At 40.1% G+C, this 24,085-nt stretch overlaps 1 protein-coding gene across 1 annotated transcript in view; it reads right to left on the bottom strand.

The window, feature by feature from the left end:
* Nucleotides 1-700: 700 nt before the first annotated feature.
* LOC129621918 (adhesion G protein-coupled receptor E2-like) overlaps nucleotides 701-24,085 on the bottom strand; it is a 65,222-nt gene continuing 41,837 nt past the window's right edge. The window contains exons 16-22 of the mRNA XM_055538958.1: nucleotides 15,746-15,812; nucleotides 15,384-15,475; nucleotides 14,328-14,496; nucleotides 14,141-14,246; nucleotides 4,092-4,312; nucleotides 3,701-3,907; nucleotides 701-736 (exon numbers count right to left, since the gene is read on the bottom strand). Coding sequence (XP_055394933.1) covers nucleotides 701-736; nucleotides 3,701-3,907; nucleotides 4,092-4,312; nucleotides 14,141-14,246; nucleotides 14,328-14,496; nucleotides 15,384-15,475; nucleotides 15,746-15,812 — 898 coding nt within the window. The remainder of the gene's footprint in view (nucleotides 737-3,700; nucleotides 3,908-4,091; nucleotides 4,313-14,140; nucleotides 14,247-14,327; nucleotides 14,497-15,383; nucleotides 15,476-15,745; nucleotides 15,813-24,085) is intronic.

Genomic DNA, 24,085 nt, shown 5'->3' with positions numbered 1-24,085 from the left:
CATGTAAGCTCTGTGAAATTAGAAACTAGATCTCTTAATTTAGTGCAGTACATGGTGTGTACCGAGCTTTCATGGTGGCTCAGATGGTAAAGAATCTGCCTGCAATGCAGGAGGCCTGACTTCAATCCGTGGGTCAGGAAGATCCCCTGAAGAAAGGAATAGCTATCCACTCCAGTATTCTTGCCTGGAGAATTCCATGGACAGAAGAGCCTGGTGGGCTATGGACTATGGGGTCACAAAGAGTCAGACACTACTGAATGACTTACAAACACCCACACATATGGTGAGTAGTAAAATATATTTTTCTCATGCATAAGTTTGAGGGTGAAGAAGTTGAAGCATGTATGTATTGAAACCAACTGTCCTGCTTGCTTGTAACTCAAGTGTTTTTAGGACATAATCCAGGAAAAATTTGGGACACCATAGCAATTGTTTACCCTCCATGTATGTATTTGAACCTTACTTTCCTGTCTTATGGTATTTTAAGTCAGTTTTCTGAAGCTCATTTTCCTTGTCATATACCTTCAAATATCTTCATATACCTATAAACTTGAGGAACTTTGTAGAAAAAGGTTGAAGCAGGTGATTTAATCTAAGGCAACTGGGGAATTACATCAGAGCCCTTTGACTATGCTGAGAGCATACCATATGGAGTAGAAAAGCAAAATTCTCCCAGCAATCTAAATATCAAGAATTCCCATCATACTTCCTTACACAATGGTTCTGTGAAGAGTTTCTGTAACAAACATGAAAACATATTTTAAAAGTTTTGCCCAAAGATGACAGTTCAGAATTTTCCTTGCCGAACAGGATACAAGATCACCTGATTTAGCCGTTAATTTAAGTCTCCTGAGAAGGAATATGTAAAAATGACACTTCGTTAGAAACTGCAAAACTTTTATACTGAAAACTAAAGAAGATTGTCAAAAGAAGTCAAAGAAGACCCAAAGAAATGGATCAACATGCCACATTTATGGATCAGAAGACAATACTGTTAAAATGGTAGCATTGCAGCAAATTGACCTATAGATTCAATGCAATCCTTATCAACATCTCAGTAACCTTATGATGTTGAATAAATATCCCCAGTTTCAATCAACTGATATTACTGTGGATGTTTTGTGCACATGGCTTTGTGCTGACCCTGTGCATTAAAAATAACACAGGCAAGATTTCTGATTTCACAAACCTTACCATCTAGTGGGAAGACAAATACAAATGGTCAATTATATTTGTGAAATGGGAGGTCCCTCTGGCCTGGTCCCTCCAATGATGTCCCTATCTTTTTCCTCTCCGTGAAATGACCTAGAGCATTCTCCGTCCAGATGATTTTCTATGTGCTAATGAAAAGAAAACAACGGACCTCCCTGGCTTCTTAAAAGATGTGATAAGTGGAAATCAGTGAACCTGATTTCACCAGGTATAGTAGTGTGGATGAGGGTAGTGGGAAGTTCATGAATAAAGATATGGGCATGAATTGGTATGCTGGGTCCTAGGTTAGGTATGACATTTATCAGTAAAATATCAAATAAATAACAAGCCCTCCAGATGATTTTTGATGTATTGTAAGACTTGAGAGTCCTTAGTTTCACCAACAGCATATCTAAAGAGTGTCCCCCAACCCATAAGAAAAGTACTACAAGCTAATAGAAAAATATACCAAGGATATGAACAAATTGTTTCCAGACATTGAAATATTACTGACTCATAAAGAAAGATGTTCCCTTTCACTAATAATAAAAAGGATACAAAGATACACATCTTTCCCTAGATATGCTATTTTCCTCTCAGATGGGTAAAAGTACAAAATTGGATAAGAACCTGTAGGGAAACATGTGGCTCAGGATAAAAAAATCTGCCTGCCAATGCAAGAAATGCAAGAGATGTGAGTTTGACCCCTAGGTTGGCAAGATCCTGGAAGTGGACATGGCAATGCACTCTAGTATTCTTGCCCAGAAAATCCCATGGATAGAGGAGCTTGCAGGCTACAGTACATGGAATCACAACAGAGTTCACCAAAAGTGAGCACACACACACATACTACTGTTGTCAGGGTCGACGGAGTGACCTCAAGATGTTGAAATATGGAAGTATCTACAAACATGCAGTTGTGAATTTGATGCAGTATCCAACCTAACTGCATAATCAAAAAAGAGATAAATGAAGTAAGTGTAAACAGTTGCAACGTTATTTGTACTAGCAAATGATCTAACAAAAACACTCACTATAAGAGCCTTGATATGTAATTTATCCAACAGAACACCACATGGTCAAAAAATAATGGAGAATCTCTTTGTAGACTCAAGAGAATAATCTATCAGATGTGTGAAAAAAGAAGGAACAAATAAGAAATACACAGATTGTATTTACTGTGTAAAACATCTATTGACACGTGCAGGAGAAGCCAAATTTGGTTTTTGGACCAAGAGGAACTCAGTGTCTGGGGTTCGATGTGAGATGGAGATGGTTCCTTTCTTATTGTTTTGGCATTCAAAGCCCCAATATTTTAACTCTTCAGTAAATGTAAAATGGTGTATTAAGTATGGATATTTTGACAGCTAGTCACATGGCTGTAGGAAACATGGCCTTGGATTGTTGTTCAAACTTCTGCGGGCTCCTGTGACTCTTAAGCATTTTGTGCTACAGTCGTTTCATGCTTACTTTAATTTCAGTGCCACTTTTATTTCAGTAAATTCCCCATTCTTTCAGGTTGCCAGAGAGTGTTGGTTTTGATGAACCAGAGAAAGTAAGCAGCTCATTTGGTCAGGTGAAGAGGCAAAGATTTCTCCTGACTCACCTGTACTCACTGGTTCCTCTGGTCCCCTCTGACCTCTGCCATCATCAAATCTTTTTTTCTACAGCCCCTGTGCACTCGATTCCAGAAGACTCTCATGGTATTGAGAATTCTACTGACAACCATATCACTGTCCCCTGTGGTATACATAACCACTTCCAGGTTTGAAGTCAAATGCGAATCTGGGTGGGCTTCCAAGGTGGTGATAAAGAATGCAGTAAAGAACACAGGAGACATGAGACACAGGTTTCATCCCTGGGTTGGGAAGATCCCATGGAGAAGAGAATGGCTACCCACTGCAGTATTCTTTCCTGGGAAAGTCCATGGAAAAGCAGTCTGGGGGGCTACAGCCTATTGGGTTGTAAGAGTTGGAGATGACTTAGAGACTAAACCACCATGGCTAATTCACATCGTTTTATCACTGAAACCAAAACAACATTGTAAAGCAATTATCCTCCAGTTTGAGAAAAACAAAAACAAAAACAAAAAAAGAACTTCCTCTACAAAAAAAAAGCAAAAACACAAACTGAGCTTTCTTTTTTTTTGGAGAAAACATTCAAAGTTTAGAGAGTTTTCATGTAAGGGAGCTTCTCCTGGTGGCCTCCAGATAGAGACACTGTGAGAGGTTCCAGGAGAGGCCACCTGAGAAGGAACACATATAGGCCCTGAGAGCTATATCAGCTCCCTTGCTGACAGATAGGAAGACAATGAGACCTCAGTCCAACAACCATAAGGAACTGAACCTTGCCAGAAGTCAGAGGGTTGGATGAGGACTCTGAGCCTCAATAAGAATGCAGTCCAGGTGGACAGAATGATTTCAGCATTGTAAAAATCTGAGCAGCCATCCCAGTTGTACTATGCAAGATTTAATTTTTTTCTTGTTTTACATGGGTGGGAATTTGTTACCCAGCAGCACACATTGAATGTAGCCACTCTGAGGGTTCTCCTCTGCACATCATAGTGGGCCATGAGGACAGCAAAGTTGCTGAGTTGGGTGCACTGGCAGGTGGTTCCCACCATCTTGCAGCCTCTGGTGGTCTGGTGACCACTTACATTCTGGCCACACTCCCAGAAGATGCAGTATGCCTTCTTCTTTGGCCCAAGGATCACTGACTATAGGGACAGGAAGTAGGTGTGAGCTGGAGGGTCTATTGCTCAGAAATGCTGACCCAAAGCTAGCTTATGTTGGGCTTTCCTGGGGATATGATGCACTTGTGGGGGAGCCTCCTGAAACCCAAGGCTCTGCCCAGGACTCAGGACTCTTCCACATCCACAGCTCCATCCCAGCAGGACTCACATGTTGGAAGACCAAGGTGACAGGGGAGCTGAGGTTCTGGGTGTTATTGTTGCTGATAAAGGTGGATACGCCATCTGAGATCAGTATGAGGGAGACTTCCCACAGCAAATCCCCGTGTGTCTCATGTGCAATTGCCTGTTCCTCTGTATCCAGGACCAGGGGGACTTTATCCAGCAACTTTCCCATCCCAGGTGTGGAGATAAGCCCTACCACTATAGGACCTGCAGGACAAGGAGAAGATTGACATCTGGGAGTGCCCAAGATGACCCCTCTTTTAGATGGACTTTCTTTGTAGCCCCATCATAACCCGCAATTCCTTTTAAACTTTATTTTTGTTTCTTGGTTAGTGGCCGCAAGAGGCTGCTCTTAGTGGGGCAAGGTTTCTCTAATAATTAGATACAGCAAGGTGACTCAGTTATGCACATATATACATTCTTTTAATATTATTTTCCATTATGATTTATCTTAAGTGTTTACAGTTTTTTTGAATGCACTGTTCAGTTCAGTTCAGTTGCTCAGTCATGTCCGACTCTTTGCGACCCCATGAACTGCAGTACGCCAGGCCTCCTTGTCCATCACCAACTCCCAGAGTCCACCTAAACCCATGTCCATTGAGTCGGTGATGCCATCCAACCATCTTATCCTCTGTCGTCCCCTTTTTCTCCTGCTCTCAATCTTTCCCAGAATCAGGGTCTTTTCAAATGAGTCAGCTCTTCGCATCAGGTGCTCAAAGTATTGGAGTTTCAGCTTCAACATCAGTCCTTGGGACACAGTATAATTCCAGATTTGCAGGAATTGAGTAACCAATAAGTCCACCACCATGACTTCTTTCACACTGATGACATGATGAATTTCTTGAAACACACACAACTAAGTATCTTTTGTTCTCACTTAATGGCTCAAAGAATAACACTTCAGGTTTTCCATGCAATAAGAAGATACAGTTCAAATGATTTTTTTCTGCCACTCTGCACAGCTTGAGGGATCTTAATTTCCTGAGCAGGGACTGAAGCTGGGCGCAAAGCAGTGAAAGTGCCAAGTCTTAACCACCGGACTGCCAGGGAATCCCTCCAAAGATCTTTTTAAAATTAATTAATTCATTTTAATTGGAGGCTAATTACTTTGCAGTATTGGGGTGGCTTTTGCCATACGTTAACATGAATCAGCCATGGGTGTACATAGGTCCCCCCCCCCCATCCTGAACCCCACTCCCATCTCTCTCCCTTCCGCATCCCTCTGGGTTGTCCCAGAGCACTGGTTCTGAGTGCCCTGTTTCATGCATCAGACTTGTACTGGTTATCTGTTTTACGTGTGTAATATACATGTTTCAATGCTAGTCTCTCAAATCATCCCACTTTCACCTCCCACATAGTCCAAAAGTCTGTTCTTTATCTCTGCCTCTCTTTAGCTGTCTTGCAAATAGGGTCATCATTACCATCTTTCTACATTCTATATATATGCATTAATATCCTGTATTGGTGTTTCTCTTTCTGACTTATTTCACTCTATATAATAGGCTCCAGCTTCATCCCCCTCATTAGAACTGACACAAATGCATTCTTTTTAATAGCTGAGTAATATTCCATTCAGTATATGTACCACAACTTCCTTATCCATTCATCTGCTGATGGACATCTATGTCCATCCATGTCCTAGCTATTGTAAACAGGGCAGCAATGAATACTGGGGTACACGTGTTTCTTTCAATTCTGGTTTTTTGGTGTGTATGCCCAGCAGTGGGATTGCTGGGTCATATGGCAGTTCTATTTCCAGCTTTTTAAGGAATCTCCACACTGTTCTCCATAGAGAACAGTGGCCATACTAGTTTGCATTTCCACCAACAGTATAAGAGGGTTCCCTTTTCTCCACACCCTCTCCAGCACTTATTGTTTGTAGACTTTTTGATGGCAGCCATGCTGAAAGGTGTGAGATGGTGTCTCATTGAGGTTTTGATTAGCATTTTCTGATAATGAGCAATGTTGAGTATCTTTTCCTGTGTTTGTTAACCATCTATAGGTCTTCTTTGGAGAAACGTCTGTTTAGTTCTTTGGCCCAGTTTTTGATTGGGTCATTTGTTTTTCTGGTATTGAGCTGCATGAGCTGTTTGTATATTTTGGAGTTGAATTCTTTGCTGTCAGTTGCTTCATTTGCTATTATTTTCTTGCATTCTGAAGGCTGCCTTTTCACCTTGTTTATAGTGTCCTTCATTGTGTGAAAGCTTTTAAGTTTAATTAGGCCTGATTTGTTTATTTTGTTTTTATTTCCTTTACTCTGGGAGGTGGGTCATAGAGGATCCTGCTGTGATTTATGTCAGAGACTGTTCTACCATTGTTTTCTTCTAAGAGTTTTATAGTTTCTGGTCTTATGTTTAGATCTTTAAACCATTTTGAGTTTATTTTTGTGCACGGTGTTAGAAAGTGCTCTAGTTTCATTGTTGTATGGGTGGTCAGCCAGTTTTCCCAACACCACTTGTTAAAGAGATTGTCTTTTCTCCATTATATATTTTTGCCTCCTTAGTCAAAGATAAGGTACCCATAGGTGAATGGATTTATCTCTGGGCTTTCTATTTTATTCTATTGATCTATATTTCTGTCTTTGTGCCAGTACCATACTGTGTTGATGACTGTAGCTTTGTAGCATAGTCTGAAGTCAGGAAGGTTGATTCCTCCAGTTCCATTCTTCTTTCTCAAGATTATTTTTGCTACTTAAAGTTTGTTATGTTTCCATACAAATTGTGAAATTATTTGTCCTAGCTCTGTGAAAAATCAAAGATCTTTTAAAGTAACTTGGAAAGGTAATATTTTAGAAATGATACATAAGACCGTGGAAAGATAAATATTTTCTTTGAAAAAAAGGAAAGAAATTTAAGAAGCCTTCAGTTAAAAAAATCTCCTTGTCAGATGGACTTGTCAGGATAAGATCAAAATGCCTATCAGACTGGATGAAATTTGGTTGAGCCTGGCCTTTCTCAGAAGTCCTATCTCCCTATGTTTCCTAACCCTGAAGTTATAGAATATAATAACAGTTAAATGTCCTTCCAAAAAAAAAAAACAAAAAACAAAAAAACCCCCAAAAACTATCTGTTTCTAAATGTATGTCTTGATTCCTCTAATCAGAGTTTGGGAAATGTTTTCTTCATGGAGTTATAAAATGGCAGTTTGAAAATTGATAAAAGTCTAGAAATGTTATCTGTTGTTAATTGCCTGAGATGTAAAGGAAAAATCACTGAAGTCCTTTTGGACAATCCTTACCATCCCCAGTATGAGTTATTTATTCCTAGGTCTATAGAAAGCTCAGGGAAAATTCTGGTGTTTGGGATGGGCAACTTCACTCAAGAAGGTTTCAAATATTGTGCTCCAGGAAATTATGCACAATGGAACACAGATAAATTATTTTGTTTTTGTTGCACAAGATGACAGGAAGCCATAGAAGAAATTCCAGGATGAAAGATATCCCTAACTTTTAAGCACAAGAGACACCAAATTTTAGGAGACAGTAGAAGATGTAATTACATTAAGCCATGGATTTGTTTAGTCCTTTGCCCATAGATAGTAGAAATAGCTGACCAGATTACTTGAAGTTTAGAATCCTTCAATGGCTATCTGATGCCCTTACTGTGTTTCTCTATAGAGAAAGTATATTTCGTTTCTTCACCATGTATATCATCTCTGCAGGAAGTAGGGGACAGTGGCAAATATTTATTCATATATATATATAAAATATGAAGAAGATTTCAGTGTTTCTACTATAAATCATGAAATTAAAAGATGCTTACTCCTTGGAAGGAAAGTTACAACTTACCTAGACAGCATATTAAAAAGCAGAGACATTACTTTGCCAACAAAGGTCCATCTAGTCAAAGCTATGGTTTTTGCAGTAGTCATGTATGCATGCGAGAGTTGGACTATAAACAAAGCTGAGCGCCAAAGAATTGATGCTTTTGAAGTGTGGTGTTGGAGAAGACTCTTGAGAGTCCGTTGGACAGCAAGGAGATCCAACTAGTCCATCCTAATGGAGATCAGTCCTGAGTGTTTATCGGAGGGACTGATGTTGAAGTCAAAACTCCAGTACTTTGGCCACCTGATGCGAGGAGCTGACTCATTGGAAAAGACCCTGATGCTGGGAAAGATTGAAGGCAGGAGGAGAAGGGGACGACAGAGGATGAGATGGTTGGATGGCATCACTGACTCAATGGAGATGAGTTTGAGTAAACTCCAGGAGTTGGTGATGGACAGGGAGGTCTGGCGTGCTGCAGTCCATGGGACTGCAAAGAGCTGAACATGACTGAGCAACTGAACTGAACTATAAATCAAACCCACATACAACAGATGTGCTAGCAGAATAATGATCCCACAAAGATGTCAACATCTTAACTCTGGAAGCTGCAAATATATGAGCTTACATGGGAAAATGAATTTTTATGATCTTGAGGTGGAAAATTTATCCTGGATTACCTTGATGAGCCAATGTAATGATCTGGGTCTTCATAAAGGAGAGTGGGAAGTAAGAGAGTAAGATGCAGGAAAAGATATAATGATGGAGGTGAGGAGGAGAGAGAGAGAGAGAGAGATGAAAGAGGAGGAGAAGAAGAAGGGGAAGAAGGAGGAGGAAGATAGAGGTGAGCCGATTGACCTGAAAAGCTACACTAAACAGACTTTGAAGATTGAGTGAATTACGAGGCCACTAACCATGGAATGCAGGCAGCACCAAGAAGTTAAAAAAAGGTGAAGAAATGTGTATTTCCCTAAAGTCTCCAGAAGGGATACAGACATTTTGATTTTAGTTCCATAAGATCCATTTTGAACTTTTTACCTCTAGATCTGTAGGATAAATTTGTTTGTTTTTAGCAGCAAGTGTGTGGTAACCTGTTACAGCAACGGTAGGAAACTACACTATGGAAGTGCAAGTTTTCTTGGATTCTAAAGTGAGGGAAGCTCAGATTCTGTTCTGTGTCTCCCAGGGACAGGGTTATGCCCTTGCTGAGGCTGAGTTGACTCAAGAACATGGAGAGTCACACACCATTAGCATTCCCTTAAGCAGAGACTCAGGAGTTATTTGTTCTATTCTCTCTGAATGAGTGTAATCCATGAGTATGACAGGGCTGCGGTAGAGCAAGTCATTGACTCTCTTAGATCTTGGGGTCCTCCCCATGTGGACAGCATCAATTGTATGAGGGAAGCCACATTAACTTCCGCTAGGTTATACTCTGCAACCTTGGCTGAATCAGAATTTAGTGTGAGGAGGATGTTCAGCCCCTCCCACCAAGACTTGACCCACTTAGAGTCTGCAAAGGGAAGCATGTGGTTAGTCCTGATTGAGTTAATCTAAGAAAATGGTCTTAATTTGGAGGGAGGAGACAAATGAGGCAACTGAGAGTTGAAAATGTTTCACAATTTTGAAACAATTTGAAAAGCAATTTGACCTAGCTCACAGAGCAAACACTTGGTTGAGCTAATATTTCATTCCAGATTTGTTTCAGCCTGGGAACTAGGATCTACACAATGCTCTGGGATCATAAGGAAATACTTGGGTTTAATTGGTAGACAGTATGGTTAATAATAAAAAAAAATGTAGTAGGAGAGAGAATTACTTTGATATTTCTAAAGGAAAGAGGCACCATAAAATAATCAATAATTTTGTCTGATATTTTACCCCCTTAATGATCAGTTATTCATTCATTCATTTTTGTTTAGTAAGTAATTTCTGATCATTTGGAAAATGTTAAACACTGGAGAGAGAGATTGATGAATAAGACAGTTTCTGTCCCTTCTTTCAGGTGCAGATTATTCACTCATTAATTTAACCAATCATGTAGCGGTTATGCATTGAGTAGTTCTACATGTCTGGCACTGTGTGAAATAGTGAAGATATAACAGACAGGAAAAGCAAATGGTGCCTGCAGATGGTAAATCTAGAAGAAGACAGATATTAATCAAATACAGAAAATCAAGAGCAAAGTGACGCTGACAAAACTCTCTAGGGGCTATTGGAGAGAAACATGGAAGAATCTGATCTAACCTGAGCAGGTACAGGCTTCATGGAGGAATCGACATATAGAGATATGTCTGAAGGAGTACATAGTTTTGAGTCAAGGAATAAAAAAGAGTGTTTTAAAGAGAAGGAATATGTGCAAAGCCTCTGTCCCAAAGAGGCACATTGAATTTTCAAAATTGAAAGAAATTTGATGTGGCCGGAATAATGGTGAGTACATGGTATATGAAGCTGGAGAGGAAAGCAGGAGATGAATCAAACAAATTCTCACTGATGTATGGCTCTTGGTTTTGACCCTATATGTAATGTTTTTACCAAAGAGTGCAATGATTTTATTTGTGTTTTGAAAAGATCTTTCTGATTTCTGGGTAAAGGATGTATTGGGAGGTGACAAGGATGGAAAGAATAATCAGTGAGGTGAGCATAGCAGGTGTTTAGGCAAGCTGGCAGCCTGGCTAAGGAGGAGGTGATGGAAGTTGAGATAGCAGGAGAGATTGTGGACATATTGAAAAGATAAGAACAAAAAGATCAAAGGTAGTATGTTGTGATGATAATAAGATAGCTGTTGAGAGTAACTTTCAGGATCCAAACTTGTGCCAAAGGATGAATGTGGTATCATGAAGATTGAGAAGGACACCATGAGAAAGAACTGGATTAGGGTAAAGATTGCAAGCTTAAATTGGAAAGCTGAGTTGATGAAGACTTTGAGATACCAAAAATGTCAAATACTCCATACTCCTTTAGATTTCAGAGGAGAAGTAAGAGATAAAGAAACTAATGGTCACCATTTGCAGCTATTGTGACTGAATCTAAGGAATAAATGTTGTCTAGGAGAAAAGAATAAAACAGGAATTAAAGTTTTTCTGGAACCAATCACTTGTATGGAACTACAAAGGAGACAGAGATTAGCAAGAGAGAATGGAAGAAAGACAAAGGGGAATGTATAGGTAGAATCTAGTGAGGATAAGGATGGAATGTTTTATGAGAAAACAGCAGAGAATCATCAGAAATTGTGAAAGACTTTCTGGGAGATGGAGATCATTGTAAATCTAAGAGATATTTGTTTTGGTGAAATATAGGTGAAAGAAACTATAATTTACATGGGAGCCAGCACGGGAGTTCCCAACCCATGACAAAGGTCATGCAGAGAGGACCTGACATGCAAAGGCTAATCAGGACTCGAGAGGCCGCCTGGACCTGCCCGAGCATCTACCCCAAAACCAAAATCTGTCTATTTTACTATTTCACGACTTTCACCAACTTTTCTGACATTAACGTGGGGGCTATCCCCAACCACCTTTCTCTGAAGAAAATCAACTTAGAGCTCTAGCTAATAAGTCTCCAAGGTATAATAGGTGTGTTCCAATTCAAACCCCTCTGATGACTTTTTAGCTTGCCTGACAGGTTTGTTCAGATTCCTGCAGCTACACAAGTGATTGTTCACAGCCTCCCAACCACGAGAGGCACGGGAAGCTTAAGATATTCTAACAATGCCAAGCTTCTCGGAGAGTTAAGAAATTATTAGAATAGCACTGGTGGAGTGTTTTATTGTTGAGCCAATACTTGCTGCCAAGTTTCCACATCCCCTGTATTGTGTCCTTGGGAGTATATTAATTGATATAGTTGGTATATAGGGAAAATAAGTAGTAACCTTGGTGTTAATAACCTTGGACCCTTGAGTTAATTCTTTTATTGTTATAGCCCACCACACTTTTGCCTTATAGGAATGCAACTTTAATGCTTTCGGAGGGTGGCGCCTGACTTTAGAATAATCACCTTTAGAGAAAATAAGTTTTCTGATTGACTAACCGTTATTCAGAAGAAAGGGTCATAAAATGTTAACAGGCCTCCTGGCCAGAAGATGATGTAAATCACCTAAAGCCATATGATAAGTTTGCAGAAAGAAAGCCTGGCTTCGATAAGGGTAAAGGACTGCTGACCTTGTATGACTCTCTACCCCCTATTATCCTCTATGCACAACTTAAGGTATAAAAGCTACTTTGGAAAATAAAGTTGTGGGCCTTGCTCATCAGGCTTGGTCTCCCTGTGTCGTTCTTTCTTGTTTCCTCTTTTCTTGTTTTCTTCTCTGTTCTTCCTTCAGGATGACTAATTTGGAGCATGGGGCCCCTCTGAGACCATTTATTTGCCCGGGCTTCTAAGACTCACTCGAGAAGGTGCCTAAGGTGGGCACTTTCCACGATTTGAGAGGGCGCCTGTGGCCTCCGTGGTCAGTGCAAACCTGATGTCACAGGTTTTATTGGCTTTCTGGGTAAACCAGTTAGATCAAGCCTTTGTCTCTCCCCTTTTGCTATTCTTTCGCCAATGCTGTCCTCCCGAGGGAATCCTTGGATCCAACCAGGGCTGGACCCCGGTAGGCTGAAGGCATGAGTTTAAGGCAGGGAAATAAAGACAGAAATGTCAACTCTTGGCTGGTAGCTAGAAGATGGCCAAGTAGTACATATTGGTAAGACAGAAGAGAACCAAACATGTATCCACGGCTATGGGGAAAATACTGTTGAAAATGAGAGGAAAGAGTGAGGGAAGAAGGGTAAGGGGAAGAGAGAATGAGAGAATATGTGTGAAAAAGAATATAAGGGAAATTGATAAGCATTAATAATGGTATTCAAAGCATAGGTGGAATAATTGTCTTCAGAGACGAGAAGGTTCATTGTCTCAATGATACAAGAGGATGCACACTGATATTTTTTATGGCATAGAGTTCACAAAGTATCATCATGACAAGGTTGATTTTCTTTGTGAAATAAGTGCTGAGAACATTTGTTGAGAAAGGGCAAAGTGGTAGAAGATTCAATGGTGGAATCAGTGCTTATGGAAGTTGGGGGGACTCATAATGTAAGAAATGCAGAAGGGCTTCCAGGCAAATAGTAGTTTCCTTTCAGTGAGATGGAAGATTGAAGGCATTAAATAGAAGATGGAAGAGGTCAGAAAATATAAGGAAAATAAGTTTGTAAGCCTAAACCAGTAAGTGTTGTTTCTTGATCATCACTGTCATGAATTATTGTGTCACTACTGCTTATCTTTTTCGGTTTTGTGGTGGGTAGAGGGAACCAAGGGGCTTTCCCAGTGTCTCAGGGGTAAAGAATCTGTCTGCAGTGCAGGAGACCTGCATTTGATCCCTGGATTGGGAAGATCCCCTGGAGGAGTGCATGGCAACCCACCCCAGTATTCTTGCTGGAGAATCCCATGGACAGAGGACCCTGGCGTGCTACAGTCCATAGGAAAGCACGGAATCAGACACGACTGAAGCGATGGGGCACAGCACAGCACAGCACAGCACAGCATAGCACAGCATAGCACAGAGAGTGCCCCAATATCAGGCAGTCTTGTTAAGAAAGTCTAAAATTCCAGCTAACACCTTTCTCTTTAGTGCACAGATAAGTACATAATCTCCCCCCATTTTCTGCATTTTTGAGGGGTGCTGCTGAGTGTTACACAGAGACAGGTGTACAGCAAAATGGTAAGATAATGTGACTCTGAATAGAATGTACATCACCATTTCAGATCATTGATAGTTGCTTATTTAGTTGACCATGCACGGCACATAGTAAGTTTTCAATAAGAATACTGATATGAGTCAAGATGGACACAGTTCCCCAAAGGAATACAAGTGAAATACATTTTGTAAACAAACTGAGACCACTGCTAATGGTTAGTGTGTGTGTGTGTGTGTGTGTGTGTGTGTGTGTGCACACGTGTGCATGCTCAGTAGTGTCCGATTGTGTGCAACCCAATGGACTGTACCTGCCAGGCTCTTTGTGCATGGAATTTTCCAGGCAAGAATACTGGAGTTCATTGCCATTTTCTACCTAGGGGATCTTCCTGACTCAGGGTTCAAACCCAGGTATCTGGCATCTCCTGCATTGACAGGCAGATTCTTTACCACCAATGCCACTTGAGAATGAGTCAAACAGTAAACAAAGGGTAAGCCATCCTAAGACAGCAACAGCTCATATGCAGTTGTCCAGTGTGCTAGGCATGTGCGGATCAATTAATTGGTTAGTGAAGTGCTCTGGGGGCAGTGCATGATCTTACCTCACTGTGTTTGCAACCATCAGACATGGTCCTGCTGGAGAGTGTGTAGTTCTCAGACTCGGCTTTGGTTTTCCTGATTCTTTTCAACCACTTCCTGTATTGCTCACGGACCTGCAAAGCATGCTCTGAGTCAGCTCACCTGAGTGGAGTGAGGATGGGATGAGTCCTGAGAGGGAGTCAAGACAGTGGTACCTGCTGGCTGAGAAGGCAGTACACCAGGAAGATGAAGACGCCCTGCAGGCTGTTGATGATGGTGAAGAGGTAGGCCATGACGCGGGCAGCCGGTCCCACCTGCAGGATTCCCAGAAACCACGTGCATCCCAAGATGAAGAGCTGAGCTGTGGCTTTAAATGTCAGCATCCTGAGTAGGAGGAGAAAGTAAGTTCCTGATACAAGCAGAGCCATTCTCATCTTCACTCATGGATGCTCCTTCCTTTCTCTGTTGGTAATGACTTCTCAGACTGGGTTGTGATTGGTTTTATTCTTTGCTGTCAATGATGCTCCACAATAGAAATGCCACTGAGGTCTAGAATGACATTTTGATTTGGATGGAAAGGGAAGTGACACTTCATAAGTTGCAAAATCTTTATGATCGTCTGTGGAGATACCCAATTTCATTCAACCAATGTTCCTGAGGAAGTACCATGCATCACACTCTGTGTTGGGTCCTGGGCATTAAACATCACAAAGGCGAGATATCTATTTTCATAAAGCTCATGATCTACTCAAATGACTAATACAACAAAACAGTAAGATGCATAATTTAGAAAAGATAATGGTAGAAGTGCAAAAGAAAGAGCCTCAGATATGCACAAGAGTTCCTGGAACAAAGGTCTGCCTAAACCTCTTAGAAGATTTAATGTTCACTGGGATTTTTACCAGGAAGAGGAGTGGGAGAGAGGTGAGAACGAGCTTGAAATGTGGGGTGTGAAAGTGTACTAGACTGTGGAAGTGGTCACATATTCGTCTAAGTGCTTCATGGGAACATAATTGTTCTCTGCACATTTGTCATAGGACTGCTGACAAAGTCCAGAGAATGTTGCTGAGGGAGTCACAAGGTCACAAACTGGAATTAGAGATGGATAGAGAACACCACTGGTCTGAACTTGCTGCCTTAGGACACCTCCGTTCATTTTACTCTGGCTTTCTTTAGAAAACCTGAGAATGGACACAAGGAACTGTTCAGGCACATGCCTTCACTTTTGCAACCACACATCTCTAGGGCTGTCAGTCTCTTCTCCATCTTACCTCGTGTTCTGGAGGGTGGACACCTCACTATTGAGGGAACAGAGTTTGCTTTTCAAAATCCAAAGGGTCATCAGAAAGAAGGCTAAATTGACCTTCAGGAAACCAGAAAAGATTTTTTGAGTACAATTTCAGTCCCTTGTCCAGCCTGTCCAACATCATTTCCACACGTAGGTAGTTTCTATTTTTAACCATATTAGTGTGTTAAGTTTTAAGAATGGTCTTAGAAAATGCAACCAAACCCATGATAACCCAGGAACACTCCTGTTCTTGTCACCTCTGTCACCAACCCATGCCCCCCACTTTTAGTTCTCTTTAAATGATGCTTAGCTGAGTATTAAAGATGCTTTGATGTCATCACTCACAGAGAAGATGGCACAGACTGGTCCAAGGAAACCCCATTTAAATCCCTTTTCTGAATGGAGCCAGCAGCTGAGAAGGGAGAGAATAAAAAATGCATTTGTGATCAAGAAGATGTGGTACATATTTACAATGGAATATTACTCAGTCAGAAAGAACTAAATAATGCCATCTGCAGTTACATGAATGGACCTAGAGATTGTCATACTGAGTGAAGTAAGTCAGATAGAGAAAGACAAATATATGATATTGCTTATATGTAGTATCTTAAAAAAAGTATATAAATGAGCCTATTTACAAAACAGAAATAAAGTCGCAGATGTAGAAAACAAGCTTATACTTACCAAGGGGGAAAGGGGGGAATAAATTGGGTGACTGGGATTGACATATACACGCTACTATATTTAAAACAGATAACTAATAAGGACCTACTATAGAGCTCAGGGTACTGTACTCAATACTTTGTAATGACCTATATGCAAAAAGAATCTGAAAAGGGGCTGAATATATGTATATGGATAATTGACTCACTTTGCTGTATAGCAAAAACTAACACAACACTGTAAATCAACTATATTCCAATGAAAATTAATTTAAAAATGAATTTATATTGCATATTAGTGCATATATATGGGATCTAGGAAAATGGTACTGGTGAATTTATTTGTAGATCAGGAATAGAGACACAGACATAGAGAACAGACTTGCGGACACAATGAGGGGAGAATGTGGGGTGAATTGAGAGAGCAGCATTGAAACGTATACATTACCATGTGTAAAACAGTTAGTGGGAAGTTGTTGTATAACACAGGGAACTCAACCCAATGCCCTGTGACAACCAAGAGGCATGGGATGGGGGTAGGTGGGAGGGAGTATCAAGAAGGGGAAATATATGCATATTTACGGGTGATTCACATTGTTGTACGGCAGAAACAAATAAGACACTGCAAGGCAATTATCCTCCAATTAAAAACAGATATTTAGTTTCATTTTTTTTAACAAGTGGTTGACCAGTTTTCCCAGCACCACTTGTTAAAGAGATTGTCTTTAATCCATTGTATATTCTTGCCTCCTTTGTCAAAGATAAGGTGTCCCTAGGTGCGTGGATTTATCTCTGGGCTTTCTATTTTGTTCCATTGATCTATATTTCTGTCTTTGTGCCAGTACCATACTGTCTTGAAGACTGTGGCTTTGTAGTAGAGCCTGAAGTCAGGCGGGTTGATTCTTCCAGTTCCATTCTTCTTTCTCAAGATTGCTTTGGCTATTTGAGGTTTTTTGTATTTCCATACAAATTGTGAAATTATTTATTCTAGCTCTGTGAAGAATACCATTGGTCACTTGATAGGGATTGCATTGAATCTATAAATTGCTTTGGGTAGTATACTCATTTTCACAATATTGATTCTTCCAATCCATGAACATGGTATATTTCTCCATCTATTAGTGTCCTCTTTGATTTCTTTCACCAGTGTTTTATGCTGCTGCTACTGCTAAGTCCCTTCAGTCATGTCCGACTCTGTGCGACCCCATAGACGGCAGCCCACGAGGCTCCCCTATCCCTGGGATTCTCCAGGCAAGAACACTGGAGTAGGTTGCCATTTCCTTCTCCAGTGCATGAAAGTGAAAAGTGAAAGTGAAGTCGCTGAGTCTTGTCCGACTCTTAGCGACCCCATGGACTGCGGCCCACCAGGCTCCTCCATCCATGGGATATTCCAGGCCAGAGTACTGGAGTGGGGTGCCATTGCCTTCTCCGAGTGTTTTATAGTTTTATATATATAGGCCTTTAGTTTCTTTAGATAGATATATTCCTAAGTATTTTATTCTTTTCGTTGCAATGGTGAATGGAATTGTTTCCTTAATTTCTCTTTCTATTTTCTCATTATTAGTGTATAGCAATGCAAGAGATTTCTGTCTGTTGATTTTATATCCTGAAATTTTACTATATTCATTGATTAGTTCTAGTAATTTTCTGGTGGAGTCTTTAGGGTTTTCTATGTAGAGGGTTATGTCATCTGCAAACAGTGAGAGTTTTACTTCTTCTTTTCCAATTTGGATTTCTTTTATTTCTTTTTCTGCTCTGATTGCTGTGGCCCAAACTTCCAAAACTTATGTTGAATAGTAATGGTGAGAGTGGGCACCCTTGTCTTGTTTCTGACTTTAGAGGAAATGCTTTCAATTTTTCACCATTGAGAATAATGTTTGGTGTGGCTTTGTTATATATAGCTTTTATTATGTTGAGGTATGTTCCTTCTATTCCTGCTTTCTGGAGAGTTTGTATCATAAATGGATGTTGAATTTTGTCAAAGCCTTTCTTTGCATCTATTGAGATAATCATATGGTTTTTATATTTCAATTTGTTAATGTGGTGTATTACATTGATTGATTTGTGGATATTGAAGAATCCTGCATCCCTGGAATAAAGCCCACTTGGCCATGGTGTATGATCTTTAACTTGTAAAAAAATGAAACTAGAACACTTTCTAACACCATACACAAAAATAAACTCAAAATGGATTAAAGATCTAAACGTAAGCCCAGAAACTATACAACTCCTAGAGGAGAACATAGGCAAAACACTCTCCGACATATAATGCAGCAGGATCCTCTATGACCCACCTCCCAGAATATTGGAAATAAAAGCAAAAATAAACAAATGGGACATAATTAAACTTAAAAGCGTCTGCACAACAAAGGAAACTATAAGCAAGGTGAAAAGACAGCCTTCAGAATGGGAGAAAATAATAGCAAATGAAGCAACTGACAAACAACTAATCTCAAAAATATACAAGCAACTCCTACAGCTCAATTCCAGAAAAATAAATGACCCAATCAAAAAATGGGCCAAAGAACTAAATAGACATTTCTCCAAAGAAGACATACAGATGGCTAACAAACACATGAAAAGATGCTCAACATCACTCATAATCAGAGAAATGCAAATCAAAACCACAATCAGGTACCATTTCATGCCAGTCAGAATGGCTGCGATCCAAAAGTCTACAAGCAATAAATGCTGGGGAGGGTGTGGAGAAAAGGGAACCCTCTTACACTGTTGGTGGGAATGCAAACTAGTACAGCCACTATGGAGAACAGTCTGGAGATTCCTTAAAAAACTGCAAACAGAACTGCCTTATAACCCAGCAATCCCACTGCTGGGCATAGACACCAAGGAAACCAGAATTGAAAGACACGTGTACCCCAATGTTCATCGCAGCACTGTTTATAATAGCCAGGACATGGAAGCAACCTAGATGTCCATCAGCAGATGCATGGATAAGAAAGCAGTGGTACATATACACAATGGAGTATTACTCAGCCATTAAAAAGAATACATTTGAATCAGTTCTAACTAGGTGGATGAAACTGGAGCCTATTATACAGAGTGAAGTAAGCCAGAAAGAAAAACACCAATACAGTATACTAACACATATATATGGAATTTAGAAAGATGGTAACAATAGCCCTGTATACGAGACAGCAAAAGAGACACAGATGTATAGAACCGTCTTTTGGACTCTGTGGGAGAGGGAGAATGTGGGATGAATTGGGAGAATGGCATTGAAACATGTATAATATCATATATGGAGCCAGTCGCCAGTCCAGGTTTGATGCATGACACTGGATGTTTGGGGCTGGTGCTCTGGGACGACCCAGAGGGATGGTATGGAGAGGGAGGAGGGAGGAGGGTTCAGGATGGGGAACATGTGTATACCTGTGGCGGATTCATGTTGATATATGGCAAAACCAATACAATATTGTAAAGTTATAAAATAAAATAAAATATATAAAAAATAATAAAGAAAGTAAAAAACAGATATTTAAAAAGTGACTCCCTTAAAAAATTAAAAAAATGCATTTATCCTTAGGGATCTATAATAATTATATAATTCACTCATTATTCAAGAAGTATTGTGTCTCTTTTTTGACAGATTCTGTGATTGTCTCTGACAATAAAGTGGTGAAGAGACTATACATGTAAATCCCATATTGGCAGGAGATACACAATTTAATGATAAAAAAAGGGAGGTTATGACAATGTATCTTTGAATGTAATGCTCAGTTTTGGGTCTAAGGAAATAGAATGGTTAAGGAAGATTCCCAAAGAAATCATGTTTCAGTAGAAACAAGACCGATGAGTAGATGTTCCTGAGATAATCAGGGTTGAAGCAGGGAAGTCTGTAAATGTGTTAGTTTTTGAGAGTCCTCTGAACCTAACATAGTTTTAAGAGCCTTTCTTGCATTATTCAATTTAATTTTTTATCTGCTGTAAAACTCATCCACTACTTTTTTTTTTAAAATTATGGTTTTATTGAGATATGATTTAACATCCAATGAAATTTACCCATTAAAACTGTACAGTTGAGTGATCTCTGGATGGTCACAGAGTTGTGCAACCACCACCACAGTCTAACTTCAGAATACTTTCAACTCCTCAAAAAGAAACTGCATTCACAATAGCATGAGGAAATCCTCCTTCCCATTTCCATGCATCCCAACCCTGATCCTAGCCCCCGAGTACAATTAATCAACTTTCTGTCATTATGGATCTGCCTGTTCATGATACTCACATAAATGGAATCATACAATATGTGGTCTTCTGTGACTAGATTCTTTCGCTTAATGTTTTCAAGGTTCATTCATGTTGCAACATGGTTTTATGGCTGAAAACTCATTTTTAGTTTTTCTTCATAGCTGAATAATATTCTATTATGTGGCTATGCTACATTTTGGTATGCCTTCATCAGCTGATGGACATTTATGTCATTCTCAGGCTTTGGGTATTCTGAATATGCTGCAATGAACACTGATGTAATTTTTTGTGTGGGTTTTCATATGTTTAGGATATATACCCAAGAGTGGAATTGCTGGGTCATTTGGTACCTACATATCAAAACTTTTGAGAAATTGTTTTCTACAAGTGGTTGCACTAATTTCATTTCAGCAAGCAATGTATGAGGGTTCTAATTGGTCCATAACTTTTCATTTTTGTAATTGTCAGTCTTTATTTCCTTTAATCATTTAAGTGAATGAGTATGAAGTGATGTGTCCTTTTGTGGGTTTTGATTTGTATTTTCCTAATGACTAATGATGTTGAACATCTTTTCATGCACTTACTGTCATTTACTTATCTTTGGAGAAATCTTTATTCAAAATTAGTGTCCTTTTTTGGGGAATGGTGGCGAGTGGTAAAGAATCTGCTTTCCAATGCAGGAGATGCAAGCGACTCAGGTTTGACCCAGGGTCAGGCAGATTCCCTGGGTATGCCAACCCATTCCAGTATTCTTGCCTGGGAAATCTATGGACAGAGGAGCCTGGAAGGCTACAGTCCATGGGGTTGCAAAGAGTTGGATACATCTTAGTGACTAAGCAAGCAGGCAAGGAATCACTGTTGAACTTGGTATTAGAGACAGAAATTCTGTTTTCAGAAGAACAATACTTGACAGGAATACTTAACCAGATTGAGGAGAGGGTCATAACTATCAAACAGGCATAAAAATTGAAGAGACAGACCTGGAGTCAAACGGAAAGAGGACTTGGCCTTTCTGAGTCACAACCAAGAAGAGACCTACAACTGAAAGGGAGCATGTCCAGGGCTTCTGGTTCAAGATGGAGGAGTAGAAGGATTCTGCTCATCTCGTCCTGCAAAAGCACCAAAATCACAACTAGCTGTTGAACAACCACAGACAGGAGGACGCTGGAATCTACCAAAGAAAGATACTCCACGCCCAAAGATAAAGAAGAAATGGCAGGAGATGGTAGGAGGGGCACAATCACGATAAAATCAAATCCTATACCCACCGGGTGGGTAACCCACAACCTGGAGAACAATAATACAAAAGATCACCCACCATTGTGAAGGTTTGGAACCGCACGTCAGGCTTCTAGCCTGGGGGCCCAACAAAGGAGCTGGGAATCCTCAGGGAATCTGACTGGGAAGGCTAGTGGGATTTGATTACAAGACTTCCACAGAACTGGGGGAAACAGAGACTCTACTCTTGGAGGGCACAAACAAAACCTTGCATGCACCAAGACTGAAATGAAACGGGCAGTGACTCCACAGGAAACTGAACCAAAACTACCTGCAATGTTGGAGGGTATCCTGAGGAGGTGTGGGTCAGCAGGGGCTCATCACAGGGACAGAGGGGACTGGCAGCAGCTATCTGGGAATGTCTCCTTTGGTGTAAACCCTCTTGGGGAAATTAACCTGACCACAGAGCCCATAGACCTGAGGGTTGGGTCATCTAGGCCAAAAAACTACCAGAGAGGAAGTGCAACCCCATCCATCAGCAGATAATTGGATTAAAGCTTTATTGAGTAAGGCCCTGCCCACCAAAGCACGACACAGGTTTTCCCACCACCAGTCCCTGCCATTAGGAAGCTTACACAAAGAGAAGACGCAAGAAGAACCACAATCCTACAGCAACCATAACAAAACCACACCACAGAAAGTTAATCAGCATGAAAAAGCAGAAAGTTACATCTCAGATGAAGGGAAACTGTAAACCCCCAGAAAAACAGCTAAATGATGTGGATGAAGGCAACATTCCACCAAAAGGGTTCAGAATAATGATAATGAATATGATTCAGGATTTTGGGAAAAGTATAGAGGCAAAGATTGAGAAGATACAAGAAATGTTTACCAAAGACCTACAAGAACTAAAGAACAAAGAAGCAGAGATGAATAATACCCTAGAAGGAATCCATAACAGAATAACTGAGGCAGAAGCACGGATAAATGACCTGGAGGACAGAATGGTAGAAATCACTGCCATAGAACAGAATATAGAAGAAAGAATGAAAAGAAATGCAGGCAGCCTAAGAGACCTCTGGGACATTAAACGCACGAACATTCACATTATAGGGGTCCCAGAAGGAGAAGAGAGAGATAAGCAACCTGAGAAAGTACCAAGTCCAAGAAGCACATTGAGTCCCAGGCAGGATAAACCCGAGGAGGAACACACTGAGCTGAGACATGTGGTAATCAAATTGGCAAAAATTAAAGACAGAGATAAAATATTAAAAGCAACAAGGGAAAAATGGCAAATGACATACAAGGGAACTCCCATCAGGCTATCAGCTGATTTCTCAACAGAAACTCTACAAGCCAGAAGCAAATGGTATGATGTATTCAGAGTGATGAAAGAGAGAAATCTATAACCAAGAATACTCTATCCAGCAAGACTCTCCTTCAGATTTGATGAAGTCAAATGCTTTCCAGACAACTAAAGTTAAAAGAATTTAGTACCACTAAACCAGCTATACAACAAATGGTAAAGGCAGTTAACAGAAAAGGAAAAGCCCTACCTAGAGAAAATGCACCCAAAACAATTACGAAAATGGTAATAGGATCATATATATCAATAATTATCTTAAATGTAAATGAATTAAATGCACCAACCAAAAGATATAGACTGGCTGAGCAGATGAAAACATGCCAAGGTATATACTTCCACTTACCACATCACTCTGCTTGACTCCCCAAATTGTATGTAATTATTTTATATTGTTAGATTAATCATGTTCCCATTATGGTTTGCAATTATAATCATCTTTTATTTTTTGTCTGGCTATCAATTGTGAAAACTGATGAGCATCCATTCTGTGATTCTGTAACTATTAAATTGCCAACACCTGTTGGATCATACAAAAAGCAAGAGAATTCCAGAGAAACATCTACTTCTGTTTCATTAACTACACTAAAGCTTTGACTGTGTGGATCAACACAAACTGTGGAAAATTCTTAAAGAGAGGGAGGGGATTATCAGACCACCTTACCTGCTTCCTGAAAAATCTGTATGCAGGTCAAGAAGCAGCAGTTAGAACCAGACATGGTACAACTGACTGGTTCCAAGTTGGGAAAGGAGTATTTTAAGGCTGAACATTGTCACCTTGCTTATTTAACTTGTATGCAGAATACATCTAGTGAAATGCCAGGCAGGATGAAACACAAGATGGATTCAAGACTGCAGGGAAAATTATCATTAACCTCAGATATGCAGGTGACACCACTCTTAGGCAGAAGGCAAAGGGGAGCTAAAGAGCCTCTTGATGAAAGTGAAAAAGGAGAGAGAAAAGCTGACTTAAAACACAACATTCAAAAACTAAGATCATGGCATCTGGTTCCAGCACTTCACTGCAAATAGGTGGGAAAACAGTGGATACAGTGACAGACTTTATTTTCTAGGGTTCAAAAATCACTGCCGAATGTGACTGCACCCATGAAATTAAAAGACACTTGCTCCTTGGAAGAAAAGCTATGACCAACCTAGAGAGCATATTAAAAAACAGAGACATTATTTTGCCAACAAAGGTCCCTCTAGTCAAAGCTATTCTTTTTCCAGTAG

Source organism: Bubalus kerabau, chromosome 1 (genome assembly GCF_029407905.1).
Source record: "Bubalus kerabau isolate K-KA32 ecotype Philippines breed swamp buffalo chromosome 1, PCC_UOA_SB_1v2, whole genome shotgun sequence".
In the NCBI taxonomy this organism is placed as follows: domain Eukaryota; kingdom Metazoa; phylum Chordata; class Mammalia; order Artiodactyla; family Bovidae; genus Bubalus; species Bubalus kerabau.
This window is presented reverse-complemented; position numbering and strand designations above follow the sequence as displayed.